Raw genomic sequence first — 18522 nt, forward strand, 5'->3', positions numbered from 1 at the left:
GGGGCAACAGTGAGGATGCAGGAGGTCTCTACTACTTCTACATGCTGCCTCAGATCTTCCTTCCCCAGAGCAGCTCTGGGTCCAACACTGCCAAGAACTGGGACTAGCAAACAGACTGCAAATCCAAAAAGCAGTAGGATTTTAACTAAAATTAACTAACATAATCGGCATATTTGGATTCTGTTATTACTTTTCTTACTGTTTTATTTCTAACTTCCTAGGTTGCAAAACTACTTTGAAGAGCAAAAGGCAGAGATGTCATCAAAATACCTTAAACCTTGGAAACTGCTTATAATTCATTCTGACATGCTTGGGATACATACAGAAGGCAAATGTTCATTAGAAAATTCAGAATTTATGTTTTAAAAGCTACAGAGATGACATGCTGGTTTTACTGATACTTATTTTATAAATGATTTTAAATTACCTTAGAAATTGATAGGTTGGTGCAGTCCTACATCTTCTATAAAGACTACGAGACAAAACCAAAAGGTTACTAATGATTGATATTTATTTTGTTAAGTCAATAAAAAGTGCATAGTACAAGCCCTTTATCCCAATCCAAGTACTCAGTAAAAGATTACCAGGAAACTCTTAATGGCACAGATGATTTTTTTGTTTGGCATAAATCAGACATTTTAAGCCATTGATTTACATTAGGTACATCAAATCATCACGCTTCCTTTTTCAGTCATGAACATTACAAGGCTAAGTGATCTGCAGACAATACATGAATACATATGATTTCTCATTTCAGAGTATAATAATTGTGTTAGGCAGACTCTAAAGATACCATTGTTTTAACAAAGTTATAAGCTAAGGTATAATTGTAAGCTTCCCTCCATATTTACCAAGTTGCTACAACTTCCATCTCTTACTAACCAAGCTTAAAACCCTCATTACAGAATTAATCATATCCTGAAGCTTCACATACCACTAATCTCTTTCACACTTCTCAAAATTTACCGTAAACATCTGTAACCATGATACAAATATTTCATCACAAACTACATCACTAGAGGCCAGATTTCTGCCACCCTTACTAAAGCTGCTACTAGTACGTTATCTCAGAGTAGTCCCACAAACTTCAGTGCAACTACTTGATGAGTAAGGCACTATTTAACATGAATAAGAGTGGCAAAATACAGTCCTACAATTACTTACTTTTAATTATGAGTGCTGATCTGAAGGTTACATTTTGGATAGAGTATCTGAATTTAAAAGGCATACATTTTTGACTTAGGATAGTGGCCTGGCTCTTTAGTAAAACATTTTACAATAAAATATTTCTGATTTTTTTTTTTTACATAGAAAATTTTAAATAGCAATTTACACGAGGAAAGTATAATTGTATAAAATCACTGGGACAATTACTTAGAGGAATTTTAAGCAAAGACAGTTCATTTAAATGTAAAACACAATATTACTCTGAACAAAAAGTTCATTTGCCAAGACTGAGAGCTGCACATGATGAGTTTTATAAATACATACAGACATTTAAGTAAAGTGAGACTGATCCTCACAAATGAGGGGCATCTGCTGTAAATCTCATGAACTCGCATGAGGATGAGAAGTGGCGCTCTGCCTGAAGTGAAGCCTGTGTCAGTTGGCTTTTTTTAAATCAATTTTATGATTTATGCATCCAATTGTGAAGAATTCTGGCCAAAAAAATTCTTGGAGAAAAGGTCATTGTGGGAGATCATATATAATTTTCTTGTTGTTTCAACAAAATGATGCCGTATTACCTTTTCTGTTCAAAACAGTATCTCAAACATAAATCTACACAGGAGGCAAAAAGCAAGCACAGTCAGATTGCTTGTCCCAGTACATCTTTACACAGTGTTTGTGGCCCATACACCACCAAACCCAACAGGACAAATGTTCTCAGCTTCTCTGCTGCAGCTCCATTGCTTTCCATGGCACTGCACTGATATCACTGAGAGCACCTGGTCTTATTATATTTATTTTTCTTTTCTTTTTTCACACATGCTCCTATGCTTGGGAGCATGCTATTCCACAGAAATTCAAAGGGCAATTACATCCAATTACAGAAGCCTTTCTTCAGGTCTGTGCTGTACCATCACAAGGAGACTCAGCTGACCTGCTATTTACCCTGAGGAAGAAAACCCTGTGTCTGTTAACCATGGGATCTGATGTGAGATTCCTGTTACAGCCTATAAATACAAACCTTTAAGCATCTTAACAGTTTATCCCTTCAACTCCATAACTGAAGTACTCAAGAAATAAAGATTTGTAGAGTAAGGCTTGGAATTCCCATGTCTGTTCTACTGACCTTTACAGGAAGAAGTTTCAAGTTGGCAACATAAAAATGTTCTTTACATTATTTCTCATCAGATTTTCAAATTGATCCAAAAAAATATACAGTGTCGCTTTTCTGTACATCTTTAAAATGTTCTTAAATTAATGTACATTAAAAAGTCATTCCCATTTGCTACAATGGGAGATGTGCACAGGTAGGTGCACAGCCACACATGCGCACACATAAACACACCACACATGCACACAAATATGAGAGGGAAAAGACATGCCATATGTATTCACCTGCACGTTTGTTATTCTACAGTTACAACCAGTAGATAAGGATGAAATGTTAAGAATTGCTGATAACAATCAGGTGAAAAAACATAAATATCCAGTATAAGTTACATAAAAATTGGTAACCTTGGTAACTTCTTGGTATGATTTCATCCTGTCCAATATACATTAAATCATGGCTAAAAGCTTGTTAAGATAACAATTATTAAATGACCATGTCAGGACAGAAAATTCCATCAAGTTCCTCTCACTAAATTTCTCTTTTCATGAAGTGTGTAAGTAAACAAATCTGGTTTTGGAATAATTTTTTTTTTACAACATATTGAATAAGACATATCATTTATTAGTGAGCAAGATTAAATTAATCTCTTTTTTGGTGGTCTAAACTTCTGTGTAAAGTTCCCGATATTTATATCAAAGTTTTGACAATGGCAATCATCACACGTGCTTCACTGCACGCACGCACACACACAAACACAGGGTATAATCCTCATGGACAATCCGTGCTTTTACCAACAACCCTGAAAACTATGTCAGTGGTCCAAAGACCAGGCTAAAAGCTGCTCTGAACCCAGGGCAAATATAAAATATTTTCAATTTTTCACCACATAACTAAGCTAATAGCTGCAACCATAATATAATTCTCAAAAGCATACTGGAGGAAAAAGATGGATTAATCTGAAGAAAGGTCAGTGACCTTCCGTTACTATAGATACACAGGGATTTTCTTTTCCTTTCAATGCATATCAGAAATCACTGCAAAGAAATTAAGATCATTGTAACAGAAAGAGACTAAGTGGAATGTCCACAGTAACAGTAACAACCAAAAAAACCCTGCAGTGCCTTATCATTATTCAAATTACAATCTGCTAGGAATTGTAATAACATACAAAGCAAAAATGAGCTTAAAGTTGAAGTCGCTAAAAGCAGTTCGAGAAAATAACTGCTGAATGATAATTCTGCTTTATATAAACAAGAAAATAAAACACTATCAAATGGGGTTTAAGAGTAATCTGGTCACTTCGTTCATTTGGTCGTCCAAGTTTTTAGCTGCTGAACTTTTCCAATACTCTACGCTCTAGTCCACCGGTGGGGCTGGCGGTTCTTCTCCCTAAAGAGAAAGAAGGAGAAAAAAAAAACATACTGAATTAGAAAGAGTGCTTCATGTAAGTGGATTTAGCAATAGAAGAAGAAAACAGAAGATTTAAATTGTTCTTTCTTTGAAGATCTGTCAATATCTCTTTCAATAGTAAGAGCAAATGAACATCAAAGAACAACACCATTTCCTGCATTGATAAGGATTTTCCCACATCTAGGACAAAGATCACCTTCCCAGTTTCATGCTGTAATTTTGTTTATTGACTTCTCTAAAAACTGTTATTTTCCCCTTGTAAATAAGAAGGCGGGTGTCAGTTTCAACTAGGGATGGCCAGTATCCAGAGGACATTATGACTCACACTCAGTTACCTGTGCCTGATCCATCCCATGGCAGGCCTCACAGCTGGCCTTCGTGAGTCTACTTTCACTTTGGTTTTACTCATTTTCCTGGTTAATGGATTGCCAAGAAAATATACGGAAAAACGTAAGGAAAAAATTACTGTAAGATAGTCTGTATTAAAACTACATTTAAGCAAATATATGCAGAGTCTCTCCGTACAGCACTTGCAGATGCACTTACATTATGTGGGCTGGCTGGCTTTCCATCTGTGTTGGATCCTCTCAGATTACTAGGTCTCAGTAAGAATAAGATAAGTGCAATCACCACCCAGGCCACCATTATCATGGCAAAGCTGATGCCGCTGTCACTGGAGGAATTAGGTCCTGGCACTACAGACAAGGAAAACTCAAGTTACAAACCAGAGAGACAGCAGAGTTCTTTCCTCAAGATGAAAACAAAAATGCAACATAAGTCTTGGGGGGGAAAGAATATTTTTCAATTGTGTCTTCTGATTAGTCTTTTCATTCGACTTTAAGACAAGTACTTTTTTACTTGGTGTTTCATTGGTTTTTTTATCACATTTCTTACCTCTTTGAAAGAAGAAGCTATTTAATAAGATTTCATTTGGAATTCACAGAACCATAGAATGGGTTGGATTTGGAAGGGACCTTAAGGACCATCCAGTCCCACCCCTGCCGCCACCTCTCACCAGACCAGGCTGCCCAAGGCCCCATCCAACCTGGCCTTGAACACTTCCAGGGAGGGAGCATTCACAGCTTCCCTGGGCAAACTATGCCAGTGCCTCACCACTCTCATAATGAAGAATTTCTTCCTAATGCCCAATCTAAATCTCCCCCTCTCCAATTTATGGCCATTCCCTCTTGTCCTATCACAACATGCCTTTGTAGCCCCTTCAGGTACTGGAAGGTCGCTGTAAGCTCTCCCCAGAGCCTTCTCTTCTCCAGGCTGAACAACTCCAACTCTCTCAGCCTGTCCTCATAGCATCTCATCCTTCCAGCGTGGCGACTGCACCACTCAGCTTGGTGTCACCTGCAAACTTGCTGAGGGTGCACTCGATCTCATTGTCTATATCATTGATGAAAATATTAAACAGCAATGGTCCCAGTACAGATCCACTTGTCACGGATCTCCACCTGGACATGATGCAAATACCTGCAATTTTCCTCCTCTGAAACACCATTTCAAATGTTCAAGTTGTAACTAATACTGTCAGCTAAAGATCAAACCAATGTATAGTTAATTACCTATGGTACTTTCATGTCCCATTTACAATACTATCTAATGACCTAACATCTTCATTAATGATCTGGATGACCAATTAATACAAAGCAATTAATACAAAGTTAGAATGAATAATCTGCAGAAAGAGAAACACTGTCCTATTTCACTACTCAAGTTGAAAACTTTAACATCTGGGAAATTCCACATGGACACTTAGGTATCTGTCAGATTTTTCAGTCGTCTCAGTTTATTTGGATCATCTCCTTAAGGAGTCAACTCTGGAGTCAGTGTCAATTGGAAATTGTTCTTATTTAACATTTGCTAGATAACTTATACCCAGTGGACTACTGGAACCAGTTATTTCCTTGAAGGTTAATGCTGATACCAAAGAACCACACTCATCACTGTTATACTGGGTCGCATTTTTAACAGAGGCTCTTTTATGAAAGTGGTTTCTTAAGAACACAGCTAAGGCATAGCAGAGGGGCGCTTAAAGGGAAGGCTACAGCTACTTCACTCACAACACTGCTGTTCTGTGAATGAAACATCATGAGCCAGGGCTGCTGGACTGACATCTTTCACTGACATTACATGCATTCAAAAATGTCAAAGAAGAAAAAAAATGTATTACAGACATTTATATTTCTCACAATACTGACAAAATCATTAACATATATGAGCAAACAAAACTGACAGACAGCTCTTGCCTTTTAAATGTCCAAAATACAGACATTTCAAAACTCAAGATGTTGCTAATATGGAGAGATTTTATAATTAAAAGTACATACACTCACAAGTGACAATTCTTTTGGAGATTTGAGTGAATAAAGTCTGCCATATATGAGAAGGTATAGTGCAAAGAAAATAAATGAAAACACTACAGTCCTTAATTGATTAAATTCTAACTTGTAATTGGTTGAGAAAGGATAGGGAATTGTGCAAGTAAGAGTTTAGACCTACAACTGCATTCAGGGAAAATATTGTTATCAACATGATACATCAATATTTTTCATCTTGGATGACGTTTATATATGCAATCCAGTAAACTAGCATATAAACAGGCATGTAAAGAACATTATTTTGGGGCTTTCAGGCAACACCAATAGTCACCCTGGGACTACTTTCAGCAGCATGCCAGGCAGCCTTAGGTACGTGCTTTGACTTCCATCTTCAGGAGAACACTGAAAATTCAGATCACCTTTTAGGCTGGATTCCTCATACAACATAGGAAAACAGACTAGTTAGGCTGCCTCCTGGATTTTCTGGTAATACACAGTGCACTTAAGATCCACAGTTAAACAAGATTTAGAGACAATTTCTCTCCAGCCTGCATTGTAATACAGTATGGAAGGAAACATACGTGCTGAAATGTGTTCTAAACTAAGTTATGCAAGCCAACTGCTGACCTAACACAGTTTGGCCCTGTACTACCTACTCAAAGCATGCCAGATACTAAACCAGCCACAACACTGTTTACACTACTCAAGTACCGCTAAACCCACTTCTCTCACAAATGGCCATGTTTTTTTAATAAGGAAGCGAGCTATTTCAGAATCTGTTACTTTAATCGCAACATAATGAAATGAGGATAATCAAAATCTCAAATAGCTGAGGTGAATCACGCTTTCCAAAGCATTGCATCACAAATCAAGAGAACAGACGAGCTGTTTCAGCTACTGGGAGCAATAACATAGAACATGCCAATCTTTTACTACAAAGAGCTCCATCACCGAGACTACAAAATAATCAGATAAGACCATCTAATGGGTAAAGAACAGCTGAGGGAAGCTGAAATCAAGTAGGATGGAATTGATGTTGATGGGCAGAAGAAAAAAATCATTAAGATTTCAAAGCCATGGTGCTTTTACCTATAATTGATATTTTGCAGGTGATTTGGAAGTGTTTTTTTTTTAATTCCTTGAAGAATAAAGGCTATCCTAGAAGAGCATCTGTGGATGATATTTTCTAATATTTCCAGACAGTGAGAAGATTGTCCTGTTCAGATGAATGTCCCTGCCACTCTACCACCCATTTTGATGGATGGATCTGGTTATTAATCTCCAGTGCCTGGGAGACACCAACTAATGCACAATGCAGCAGTATATATTCCCATGTCACCAGTGAAATGAAACCAAACCAAGGTCTTTAAGCGCAGAGTATCTGATCCCCTGGGCTCAGCATACCTATATATATCCACACATTTCTGAAGGAAGCTTGTAAGCAGTTCTGTCTCTGTTTATCTGCATTTTTTTTTACACCATGTCTGAGTCAGCTCTGTACAGGACAAAAGTTTATGAGGGGCTGGTCTGAAACTGTGGGATGAACTCCCGTGGGAGCTAATGACCATGGAGAGTCCTACTTGTTGCTCCACATACAGTTCTTTGGCTTGATTTCTCCTATAGAAATAGAGACTAGGCCAAATAAACTAGTCTTCTCTTAGAGAGAAATGAGAAGGGAAAAGAAAAAGTGCTATTTTCATTCAGAATGAGGTTGGACTCTAAAGAGGAAAGACTGCATTTCTTTTATTATAGAAGTATATTCCATGTGGTACTTTTATTTGCCCTTTAATGGTAGAAATATCTCCTTTTGGATCTTCAGCTTTTTCCTATTTAACATCTGCATGCTGAAAGGCAAAAGCATGGTCTTCATCCTGTGCCACCTTTTCACCCTTTGAAAGAAGGTTCTGTGAAAGAAAGGTGAAAACTGTATGAAGAGATTTATCTTACAGATGAATCATCAGGGAAGAGAAAGAGCCTGTGGGACCTTCAGCAGGTAATTCCTACAAGCTGACACTTCTAAAGGAGGGGACAAAGAAACTGAAGAAAGTCGAAAAGGACTTGAGCAGAGGAATAGAGAAGGGAATTACCAGAAAAGGGAGGGAAGAGTTGGCAGACATTACATGTTGTTAGGTTAGGCTGCTATGACTCCCTCAGCAAGTACAACTCAAGATGAATCACAGATATGCATTCATTTTAAAATACATAAAAATTTGGAAGCAGAGTAGACAAGATCTGAGACAGTCATCTCTGAGCATATCACAATCCAGCAGGGCACCGAGACTAGTGTTGAAAATACGAACGTGGCAAATCCAGGCCACAACATCTGGGAATTGCTAGAACACAGAGAAAAAACACAGGCAGTGGCCCCTCATTTCCTTTGACATGGAAGCCTGACTGAAGAGCCATGAGCCATCAGAGCAACTCAGCACCTACTGGGGATCCTCCGTGGGCTGGATGAACTGCAGTGTTGCAAATGCAAGACACTTCAGAGAAATCTTTCCTGCTCTACTTGCACTAGACAGAATTCAGAAAAGAATTATTGCTCTAATTCCTCATTTCAAGGTGAACTAATATTCCGATTTGCTGAGCATAAATAATCCCAATAGAAGAATAAACATGTTGCATATGCAAAACTTGCAGCCTTTTTTCTCCAAGGTATCCAGTGACACAGAGGGAACAGTCATTAGACTCTGATATGTGCTTTACTGTCATGGCAGATATTCTGATGGAGAATCAGCAGAGGAACAGCTGTCAAGCAGAGAGCCCAAATGCTCTCTGCAGTGGTGCTCATATCCTCCTGTAGGACGGAATACAAATCTGAAAGTACTGGTCCTGTCCCTGGCTGAAAACTCTTTGCAGGATAGTCACTACAATATAAAGTTGCCAACAACCAGACATACGAATTTAGAGTAGAGAGAGAAACAAAAATGTGAATGAAGGAGCCTTGGTGCTACTGCTTTGATCTGGCTCCACAAACCTAAAAAAGATCTGAAATCAAGGGCTGAAAAAACAAAGTGTACTCAGGAAGAATCAACACAGGGCACTTCTGAGAGCTTCCAGCTGGTAGCAACAGCGTAACGCATGACGCTGCTGTGACACTGGCTGAACCAAGCCCTGACATTTCCCAAAACAAAACCACACACATATCATCAGTTATTCCACAACCTGGCAACTTAAGAATCTGTTTATGACAACATTCCCAGTTGTGCTTCCAGATGAGCCTGAATGCCTGGGAATGAGCAAACTGGTGGGAGTGAAACAAGCTTTTGTACTGAGGTGCTGGAATGAAGCATCGAAGTCAGCAAGTAGCAGGAAGGAAATGGAGCTGTGGGACCCAGGGAAGAGGAGATCCACCTCAAACATGAGCTCACCACCGTATAGCTCATCAGAACAGGATGAAGCAACAGACAGAAGACTGGCCCAGAATTGTTTTAATCTGTCTCTGAAAACACCTCTAGCAACTTCTCCAGGCTCAATCTGTTTATTTTTGCCTCTGACTCCCGAGAGTCTTAGAGAGCTCCCATTGGCCCGAGCACAGAATCACAGAAGCACCACAAAATAATCTGACAAATAGGCGGCCAGTGTCATTGCATCAGCAGAAAAATAACTTTGTGGGAACTAAATTCAAACCAATACAATAATGTAGGAGAAGATTTACTCTATAATTTCTGTTTTGGATCTTGAAACAAACCACTGGTTTGAAACAATTGCTGCTGAATTGCTTGCATCTGCACAGTTACTGTAAGGATCTCTTTCAGGATGGAAAGCTATTTGCTGCAAACCATTCACATCCCCCACTGTACTATAGCTTGGTAGCATGAAAGCTATGCCACAAGCATTGAGCCCACACATAATAGAACTTAGTCATTTATAGTCTTTAGCCTAAGAACTTCATAAATATTGATGAGCCAAGACTCCCAAGGCTTGAGTGAGATCCTACCATCGCTTGATTTTGACTGTAGATACAGCTCAGAAAGCTGCACAGCCTGTCTGTGCCTACTTCTAATACAGAAAACATTCTGCCTCCTGTCAACTGCCTCCTTCCCTCCCTAACACGTCTGTGATTTTAAAAAACCCACACACTGAAGTCTAAGTTGTGGGAGACTAAAAAGTCTGCCCTGGGACTGATGCATTTGGGAAAAGAGGGGTGCTGGAAGTCACTTAGAAACCTGGAAAGCCCATAAAGTGAGAATAAAGCCAGCAATGCCATTACGGCACACGTGCTCATGGCTTTTCCCTGTCAGCCCAACATGGCAATGAATCTGGCACTAATTCACACTGGGAGAGCACAGTGCAAGTCCCAGCTAGATGCCCATCTCTCAACAGATTTTACTGGGGAGTGAAGAGGAAGGAACATGACAGTGAGTGAAAGCATGCCCTCTCCCCAGGATCCTGGAAACCTTGACTGTTTTGCTCCTAGACCTGTAGAAGACACAAACATCAGCAGGTCTTGCTTCCAGGAAGACTGCTCAGGTGCAAGGATTGCTCCCTCCAAGGATTATGGTAGTCCTAATGCAGGCTGAGCGAGTTCATATGCTCAACTAGTAAAACAATATAGGAAAAACACATCCATTTCATTTTTATTTATAAGCATTTGGCAATGTTCCCTCTAGACCATGAAAAGTGTAAACAGAGCACCTTGGGGCAAGCCTCTGTTACTGCATAATCTCTGCACAGCTCTGCCTCCCTGCAGATGCAGGTTGCATTTGACTATGCTAGTAGTGCTAGGAGAGGGGTTTTTTTATTTATTTCATAGCAAATTTCAAGGAAGTGTACTCATTGGTACTGTGCTTCATTAACCACACAGCCACCAAGTCAACAGAATGCACTCACTGTGTGGGTCAACTTACCAGTCAGAGCTGTTGGGGAATTTGCTCTCCCTTACAGAGCAGGAGAGGGTTCACAGTATTGACAGTAAGTTACTCGGCCCCAGCCATGAACATGTGTATGTGTGGAGGTCTGTGCTGAATATCCAGTCTTCATTGGTTAGGCTACTGTAACTGTAAGGAGGACAAATAAAGCCGCTCCAAATTTTCTCCTTAGAGAAAAATTGAAATAATCCTGTTTGGAGGCTAATGGTAAAATTCAGTAAGGCTTGAGGCCCAATCAATGGTCATGCTGGTATATTGATGCCTCCAGCCTGCTCAGTACTGCTGCCTCCATACAATTCTTCCGATGTACAAATTCATCTGAATCACAGATTCTCAGAAACTACTTCCCCCATGTAACAATTTTAGTAGCGTAACATCTGATTTCATAAAATATGTTCCTATAACATTAAATCAACAGCTGCATTTCAAAGAGCAGTCAGACTATATTTTAATTACTACTGTTTATTTTACTTCCATGCACCTGATCTTGATAGTTACTCACATTCCTGAAGGCATTCTGTGTCTGTGCAGTACGACTGGGATTGTCTCAGCTGAAACAGAGAAAAGGAAAGGTGTAACACTTAGCAATGAAACTTGGTCAGCTTTTACTGAAATAGTGATTTAGTATGTCTGAGCAAAAGTTGAAGATAAGGAAGACTATAGCTGATCCTTTCCTGCATCGCATTTGGCCTATGGTGTGTGAAGAATCCCAGGTACAGTGGTAGTTTCTGAACACTAGTTCCACAGTACCTTTAAATCACCTGATGGAAGTGTTATTGCTTCCACACAGGTTGCAACTACTGAATGCCTGTTAAAATTCAAGTTAATAATCTATAGTGATACAGACATTGTTATACACAGATATACACTCTATACGCATTTTGGGATTTATAATGGATAACTATTACTACTATTACCTAGATGAAGTAACATTAAAATACTCCATGATTACACAACAAATGATCAGACAGTGATAACAGTTATGCATAGAGAAGGTGAATAAAAATTTTGTATTTAACTTCGTAATTACTATTTTTTTCACCTAGGACCTTTTTTAAAAACCAGATTTTAATAGGTATTTTGCTATTTTTTCTCTTTACTGATGGAAAAAAATTAAAATACTTTTAGCTACTATAATGACTATTTGCATTTACAGACTAGGTAAGCTGGCTAACCTGCAAATCAACATAACTATTTTGCAGATGACAGAGTCAAAAAAAGAAAGACAAATATCACATTCTCTGTCAGGCACAGCAAGGTTAATGGATGGGATTTAAAATGCTGAACTATGGAAACAGGTTCTAACTTCTGCTTCAGTAAATTACACGGATTAATAATAAAACTTTTTAAAATTAGAGAATTGTTACAATGCCTTGCTTAGAACTGAGATTTCCTTTTTGACAGGTTTTACGTCACTGTAGTGTCACAAATCCCAATACTTCTTGTCACAACAGGCTAAACTGTTTATTATCAGTGTAAATATATGAAGGTAAAAAAGAAGAAAAGGTGATGTTCCTTATGAAAGAAATAAGTGAATAATTTCTACAAATCCAATTTCCCTTTGTATTGCAATAACCGATTTATTGTATGCAGTCATATCATTATGCAAAGCACATCAAGGAAACAGATGAGCAACCAGAGGAGGATGACATTTGGAAAAGTTTAAGGTCCTTCCTTTATCTTAATGATTTTCAATAAGACAATTTGAGAAAGAAAACAGAAGAAACAGGCCCTTAAAAAGAACACAGAAATCAGGCGAGTGAAATATCAAGGATTATTCAACAACATAAGAAAAAAGTGAAAAATATTACAAAACTAAGTATTTATAGAAATTATTATTTTCTTCCATTTAAATGAAGAGGATTATATCTGAATTTTAACATTGTCTGTGCAGTTTGTCATCCAAATACAATAAATGGCTAAGTGTATATGAGCCAAAAAACTAATTAACTTATCGTTTATTGTCCAAAATTAAGTAAACACAATTGTAGACAGCATCAAACCTAAAAGGAAGCTAAAAATGCTCCAAAAAGTTCAGTTTTAATACAGTTGTGAACTTGCAGGCAGTACAAGTAAAAATACTAAATATAAATGCACATTATTTAGAAAACAAATATGAACTTGATTTCCCTCCAAGTACACGTACAAAAGACACAGTCAGCATGAGTTTAGGAAAGGCAGGTCCTGCTTGACCAACCTGATCTCCTTCTGTGACAAGGTGACCGGCTTAGTAGACAAGCAAAAGCCTGTGGATGTTACCTACCTAGACTTTAGCAAAGCATTTGACACCATTTCCCACAGTGATCTCCTAGAGAAACCAGCTGGTCATGGCCTGAAGGGGTATACACTTTGCTGGATCAAAAACTGGCTGGGCCTGCAGAGTTGTGGTGAACAGAGCTAAATCCAATTGGTGGCTGGTCACAAGTGTTGTTCCCCAGGTCTCAGTGTTGGGGCCAATCTTGTTTAATATCTTTATCAATGAACTGGATGAGGGGATTGAGTGCTCCTTCAGTTAAGTTCGCAGATGACACTAAATTGGGTGGGAGTGTTGATCTGCTTGAGGGAAGGAAGGCACTACAGAGGGATCTGGACAAGCTGGATCGATGGGCTAAGACCAACTGTATGAGGTTCAACAAGGCTCAGTGTTGGGTCCTGCACTTTGGGCACAACGACCTTGTGTAACACTACAGGCTGTGGGATGAATGGCTAGAAAGCTGCCTGGCAGAAAAGGACCTGGGGTGGTGGTTGACAGCCAGCTGAATGTGAGTCAGCAGTGTGCCCAGGTGGCCAACGAGGCCAACAGCATCCTGGTTTGTGTGTAAGAAACTGTGGCCAGTAGACAAGGTAAGTGATTGTCCCCCTGTACTTGGCACTGGGATACCACACACTAGTATATTGTGTTCAGTTTTGGGCCCTGTCAAAGAAAGACACTGAGGTGCTGGAGCGTGTCCAGAGAAAGGTGATGAGGCTGGTGAAGGGTCTGGAGAACAAGTCTTAGGAAAAGCGGCTAAGGCAATTGAGATTGTTCAATCTGGAAAAAAGGAGGCTGAGGGGGAGACCTTATCACTGTCTACAACTACCTGGAAAGAGATTGTAGCAAGGTAGGGGTCGGTCTCTCCTCTCAAGTAACAAGTGATAGGGCAAAAGGAAATGGCGTCAAGTTGCACCAGGGGAGATTTAGATTGGATATTAGGAAAAATTTCTTCACTGAAAGGCTTGTCAAGCAATGGAACAGGCTGCCCAGGGAAGTGGTTGTGCCACCATCCCTGGAGGTCTTTAAAAGATGCATAGATGTGGCACTTAGGGACATGGTTTAGTGGTGGACTTGGCAGTGTTAGGTTTATAGTTGGACTTCATGATCTTACAGGTCTTTTCCAACCTAAGCAATTCTGTGATACATTTAAACCTTGACTAGCTTAAGCTAAAATACTTTCAATTAATAATTCCAAAATACAAGAACTCTTGGTCAATATGAGTATTTGGTTTCTATGAAGTCACTCATAAGTTCTCGTAACTGGGAGGCACCTACAGCAGAATTACAGCAAATCAGTGTCCACTTACTGACAAATTTTCCATGTAAGCCCAACACAATACCAAAAAACCCTGTAACAAAGTTACTTTTAGTAGTGGTGAGAGATTAGCATTTGTCCCCAGTCTTTCCCCACGACACTCAAATTTCGCACCGCAAAAAGAGCACATTTCAAGCAGCTCCTAGTTCCAATTTGAAATAGTTCTTCCCTGTTTTCTTCCTTGTTCCAAAAGACACAGCTTTTACCCGCAGTTCACACTACCACAACAGTGCTTCGATCCTGCTCCTTTGACATCATATATAACGTAGAGTTTTAACATGCCATCTTGTGGATCAACAGCATCTACCCACACAGCATATCTGAAACCTGTGTCCAGCTCCTACTCCTAAAACAGATACATGTTCTGATAGGTCTGCACAGTTTTTAGCAATGAGAGACGCCACTTTCCACAATCCCTGTCTGTGAACAAAATGTGAACAGTCACAGTAAAGGGTTAGGGTTAGTTGGCCTCTGGAAACATTTTTGAGAAGTAACTACACTAAGCCTCTATTTCTTCATGTGCAAACCTACTACGGGCACACAAGCATGCCACTGTGTGGTGAAAACAGGGTGGGAACTTATACTGCATGTTAGCTGCTCCGCAAAATCACTTAAGTCCCAGTGAAATAGTAAGCCCAATGAAACAGCTTCATCCAGCTAAACAGAGAACTTGTTTTTCCAATACAGTGACCTCAGCCACTGGGATCATTTCAGTCTTCCCAAGAAAGAAGTTAAGCTACTTCGCATTTACTGCTCATCACAGATGGCCACTGTGGAGAAGGAAATTCAGACTTCTGCCTGCCTTCACAGTAACTCATCCTTGTGTCAATTCCCTTGCTCCCTTTTCAGAGAATTTTTTCTAAAACTCTTCAGATGAGGTTTCACAATTTGCTATCCCAAACTTCAACAGTCTCACAAACCCTGGGACTGCTCCTGCAATCTGCACTCAATTTTTATATTACTATTAAAGTCAATAGCATTTTGCCTGAAAAAAAAGATTAAGAGTTTCTATCCATTATGAGCACTTATTCTTTTTAAGAGTTAAATGTATTGTTTAAGAGTTAAGAAAATAAAAAAAGCACACAAATATCAGGAAGACATCAATGGTCAGATAGCTCACTGGTTCGACATTTTTCAGGAGAAATAATGGCATAATCCCTTTTCAAAAGCACTTTCCAACTCTAGAAACAGTGTAATAAAGAGGTAACAAAACAAGAAGAGTACTAGTGTCAGGAACACAGTGCAATAATCAAAGAAGTCTAGTGTGAATGGCATATGAGATGAAAGTAAATTATTTATATAGGGACAATTTAAATATTTACCTTTTAGAATAACTTTTGAGACAGCTCAAAGCATAAATAAGTCTTCAGAAAAGACATGAATGAGAAATAAGCAAGTTCATGAGCCAGGTCAGGAAAAGACCTCCATAAAAAATTGTAATGAAAGAAAGCCCAGAGATATGTGTGAAAGAAACAGATAAATTAGGTACAAAGATAAGAGAGCAGAAAAGGATAATGGTGGCAATGAAAAGGAAAAGATAGATGAGTGGGAAAGCAAGGGCAAATAACTAACTTGATACGGTCATTTATTCCATGAATAAAAGAAAATTTGAAATGGAATCGTAAAGACTGTTGATAGAAAATTTTATGTGATAACAAGGGCAAAATCCCTTGTGAAAATACTTTTTGCAATTTAGACTAGATATAAGCTCTGCTTTCCTTCTCCAACAATGCCAGAAGATGACAACACCATGGCATGCTCCCAGTTGCGTTCTCATGCTTCTGGCAAATGAAAACACTGTTTAAGCATTGTTGGCAGCCACATCTGTTCTGTCCAAACATAAATGATTTAGTAAAAAACATGATAAATAAATTGCTGTTTGGATAGCCCAGTTCTGAATACAAGCCAGGTTGCAAATTGAATTGCAGAGTTCAAATTTAAAGATGCGAAAAAAAAATGACACCTACATGCACTATTCTGCTACAAGCTGACCAAGAGAAAGAAGAGAAAAATAAGGGGAAAAGAGGAGCATACTGATGGAATTAAATTCTCTTAAACTATATTAACTTCTCTTAGAGGGACAACTCATACATTTTCTATAGGAAAATGCAGAATTATAATAAAATAAATGACTGCTCATACAAGGACAGAACAACAGTCTGTGATAAAAATACAGAGTTCAGTCCTGTGACAAGTAATGCTCTCTCCCATAGCAAATGAGAGTGAAGGATGGTTGGTACTTTTCAGAATAATATTACTAGATTACAAACCAACTTTTAAGGCCCAGAACTGTCAGCCAGTTATGGCAAAGGGAGAACATTAACTTTCATACTGAAAGACATGAAATTTTATGGAGGAAGATGCAGCAGATAAGTCAGAGGGACCACTGTGCAAATAGGAACCTCGATTCAGGCAAGAACTCGTTCTTCCCGTTATTTCCTCATTTCTCCTATGATTGCTGTTTCACCTCGGCATCACATAGATGCCCCTTTTCCACACTTTCCTACAACTGCATTGCTTTTATTGGTATTTCATTTTATTATTTTGCTGGCCTTGAGGACCTGGGATGTCATTGATGTCCTATGTTTAGTGAATGCAAAGTAAAATGAATTAGCAGAACAGGGAGAGTCAGGGAAAGGAGTGCGATAGTCAGGATTGTTACAAGGAGATCACAGCACCCCTGACTACATAAAATACTAGACAACAAATGCATTAGAGAGAATATTATGTAGTATGGCTACAGAGGCATCTCAAAACATTCATGAACACCATGCACAGATCTACCAAGAGGGCACTGTCAAACTTATATCTAAAATACAAAACTAGAATACACATTTTTTTTATAAAACACTTGAGTATCTTCTGCAAAATTATGCATATGAGCAAATAAAAAAGGTACTCCTACATACACAGCCTTGAGGAAAAGGCTTAATACTAGGAGTTCAAACAGAAAAGTAGTTTGCTCTGTGTTGATTACATCCACATGTGGCCTGAGAGAAAAAGGACAATTTTTTTCCTCAAATGAGACGGCTACAACATAGCTCTAACCATCAAATATAGTTCAGCCATTCATAATATAGGTTATAGCTATTAATTACTTCTGGAATATCAAGGTGACAATTTTCAATGGATAATTTTCTGCTTGCAATACTGTCCTACTATGCATGCTTTGAGATGGTCATGAGGCATGACCAAAATTTTTACATAACTATATCTACATACACACATACAGTGCTTAAGAAGTAGCAGCTTCCAGCATACCACAGAGCTCAGGAATGGAAAATGCAAAGAATGACAAGCACCTTCAACTTCCAATTAAGTACTGATACCGAACGCCTTCACAGGACACAGACCTGAGTGGACATCATTTTTCACAGCTTTATTTATTAAATATCCACTTATCTGTCTAGAAAATAGTCTCCATTTATACTGCTTGATATAGAACTAGTTTCTAGGTTAAAGATCATTAACAGTGCATGGATTCTATGATACAGTTTTGGGGCATTAACCTGTTCAACACCAGCACCTGGGGCACTCCCTGAAGGCAGGGAAATGGAATTCAGACCAAGAGCTCTCGGGAACAGGCTTGCACCTTGCCACTCCAACCAACCCACTCTTTTATTCTTTTGGCCCAGTGCCCGAAGAGGTACATCACGTCTTCTCCTCTGCATCTCAGAAGGATGATAGCTTCTTTGTCCTAATGAGGAACCTACGGTTCAGACATTGGGAAAGATCCTTTTTGAACCAGCTTGAACACCAGGAAATTGGGAATTGAAGGCATAGGTCTGGAAAAAAGGAGGAAAATGAGAGCTAAATGCAAGTTCCTATTCTTGGCACAGCTGGCTACGAAGGGCTATAGACTAGAAGCAGTAACAATTGCTATTTAAAAAAAAAAAATAGAGGGCAAATGCTGTGAAATGTGTAAGAAGTCTCCCGGACAACCTCCGTGTTTAGAAGGTCACTTTAAATTACCACAAATGCATGAGGCATAGTTCTACCGAACTTTCAGTAGACCATGTCAGTAAGGTAACTCACTTTTGCTGGTTGCCAGGCTTAGAAATGCTGAC

At 38.9% G+C, this 18522-nt stretch overlaps 1 protein-coding gene across 2 annotated transcripts in view; it reads right to left on the bottom strand.

Moving 5' to 3' along the window:
- Positions 1 to 478: 478 nt before the first annotated feature.
- The window catches only part of SMIM14 (small integral membrane protein 14), a 54900-nt gene continuing 36856 nt past the window's right edge, over positions 479 to 18522 (bottom strand). Inside the window, exons 3-5 of one of the 2 annotated variants that reach the window (XM_054065219.1) lie at positions 11389 to 11437; positions 4235 to 4383; positions 479 to 3667 (exon numbers count right to left, since the gene is read on the bottom strand). In XM_054065219.1, the coding sequence (XP_053921194.1) occupies positions 3635 to 3667; positions 4235 to 4383; positions 11389 to 11437 (231 nt within the window). In that variant the 3' untranslated portion in view covers positions 479 to 3634. Of the gene's footprint in view, positions 3668 to 4234; positions 4384 to 11388; positions 11438 to 18522 lie in introns of those variants that run through there. The other variant, XM_054065217.1, reaches the window with a different exon arrangement.

The sequence above is a fragment of the Cuculus canorus genome, chromosome 4 (assembly GCF_017976375.1).
Source record: "Cuculus canorus isolate bCucCan1 chromosome 4, bCucCan1.pri, whole genome shotgun sequence".
Taxonomy (NCBI): Eukaryota; Metazoa; Chordata; class Aves; order Cuculiformes; family Cuculidae; genus Cuculus; species Cuculus canorus.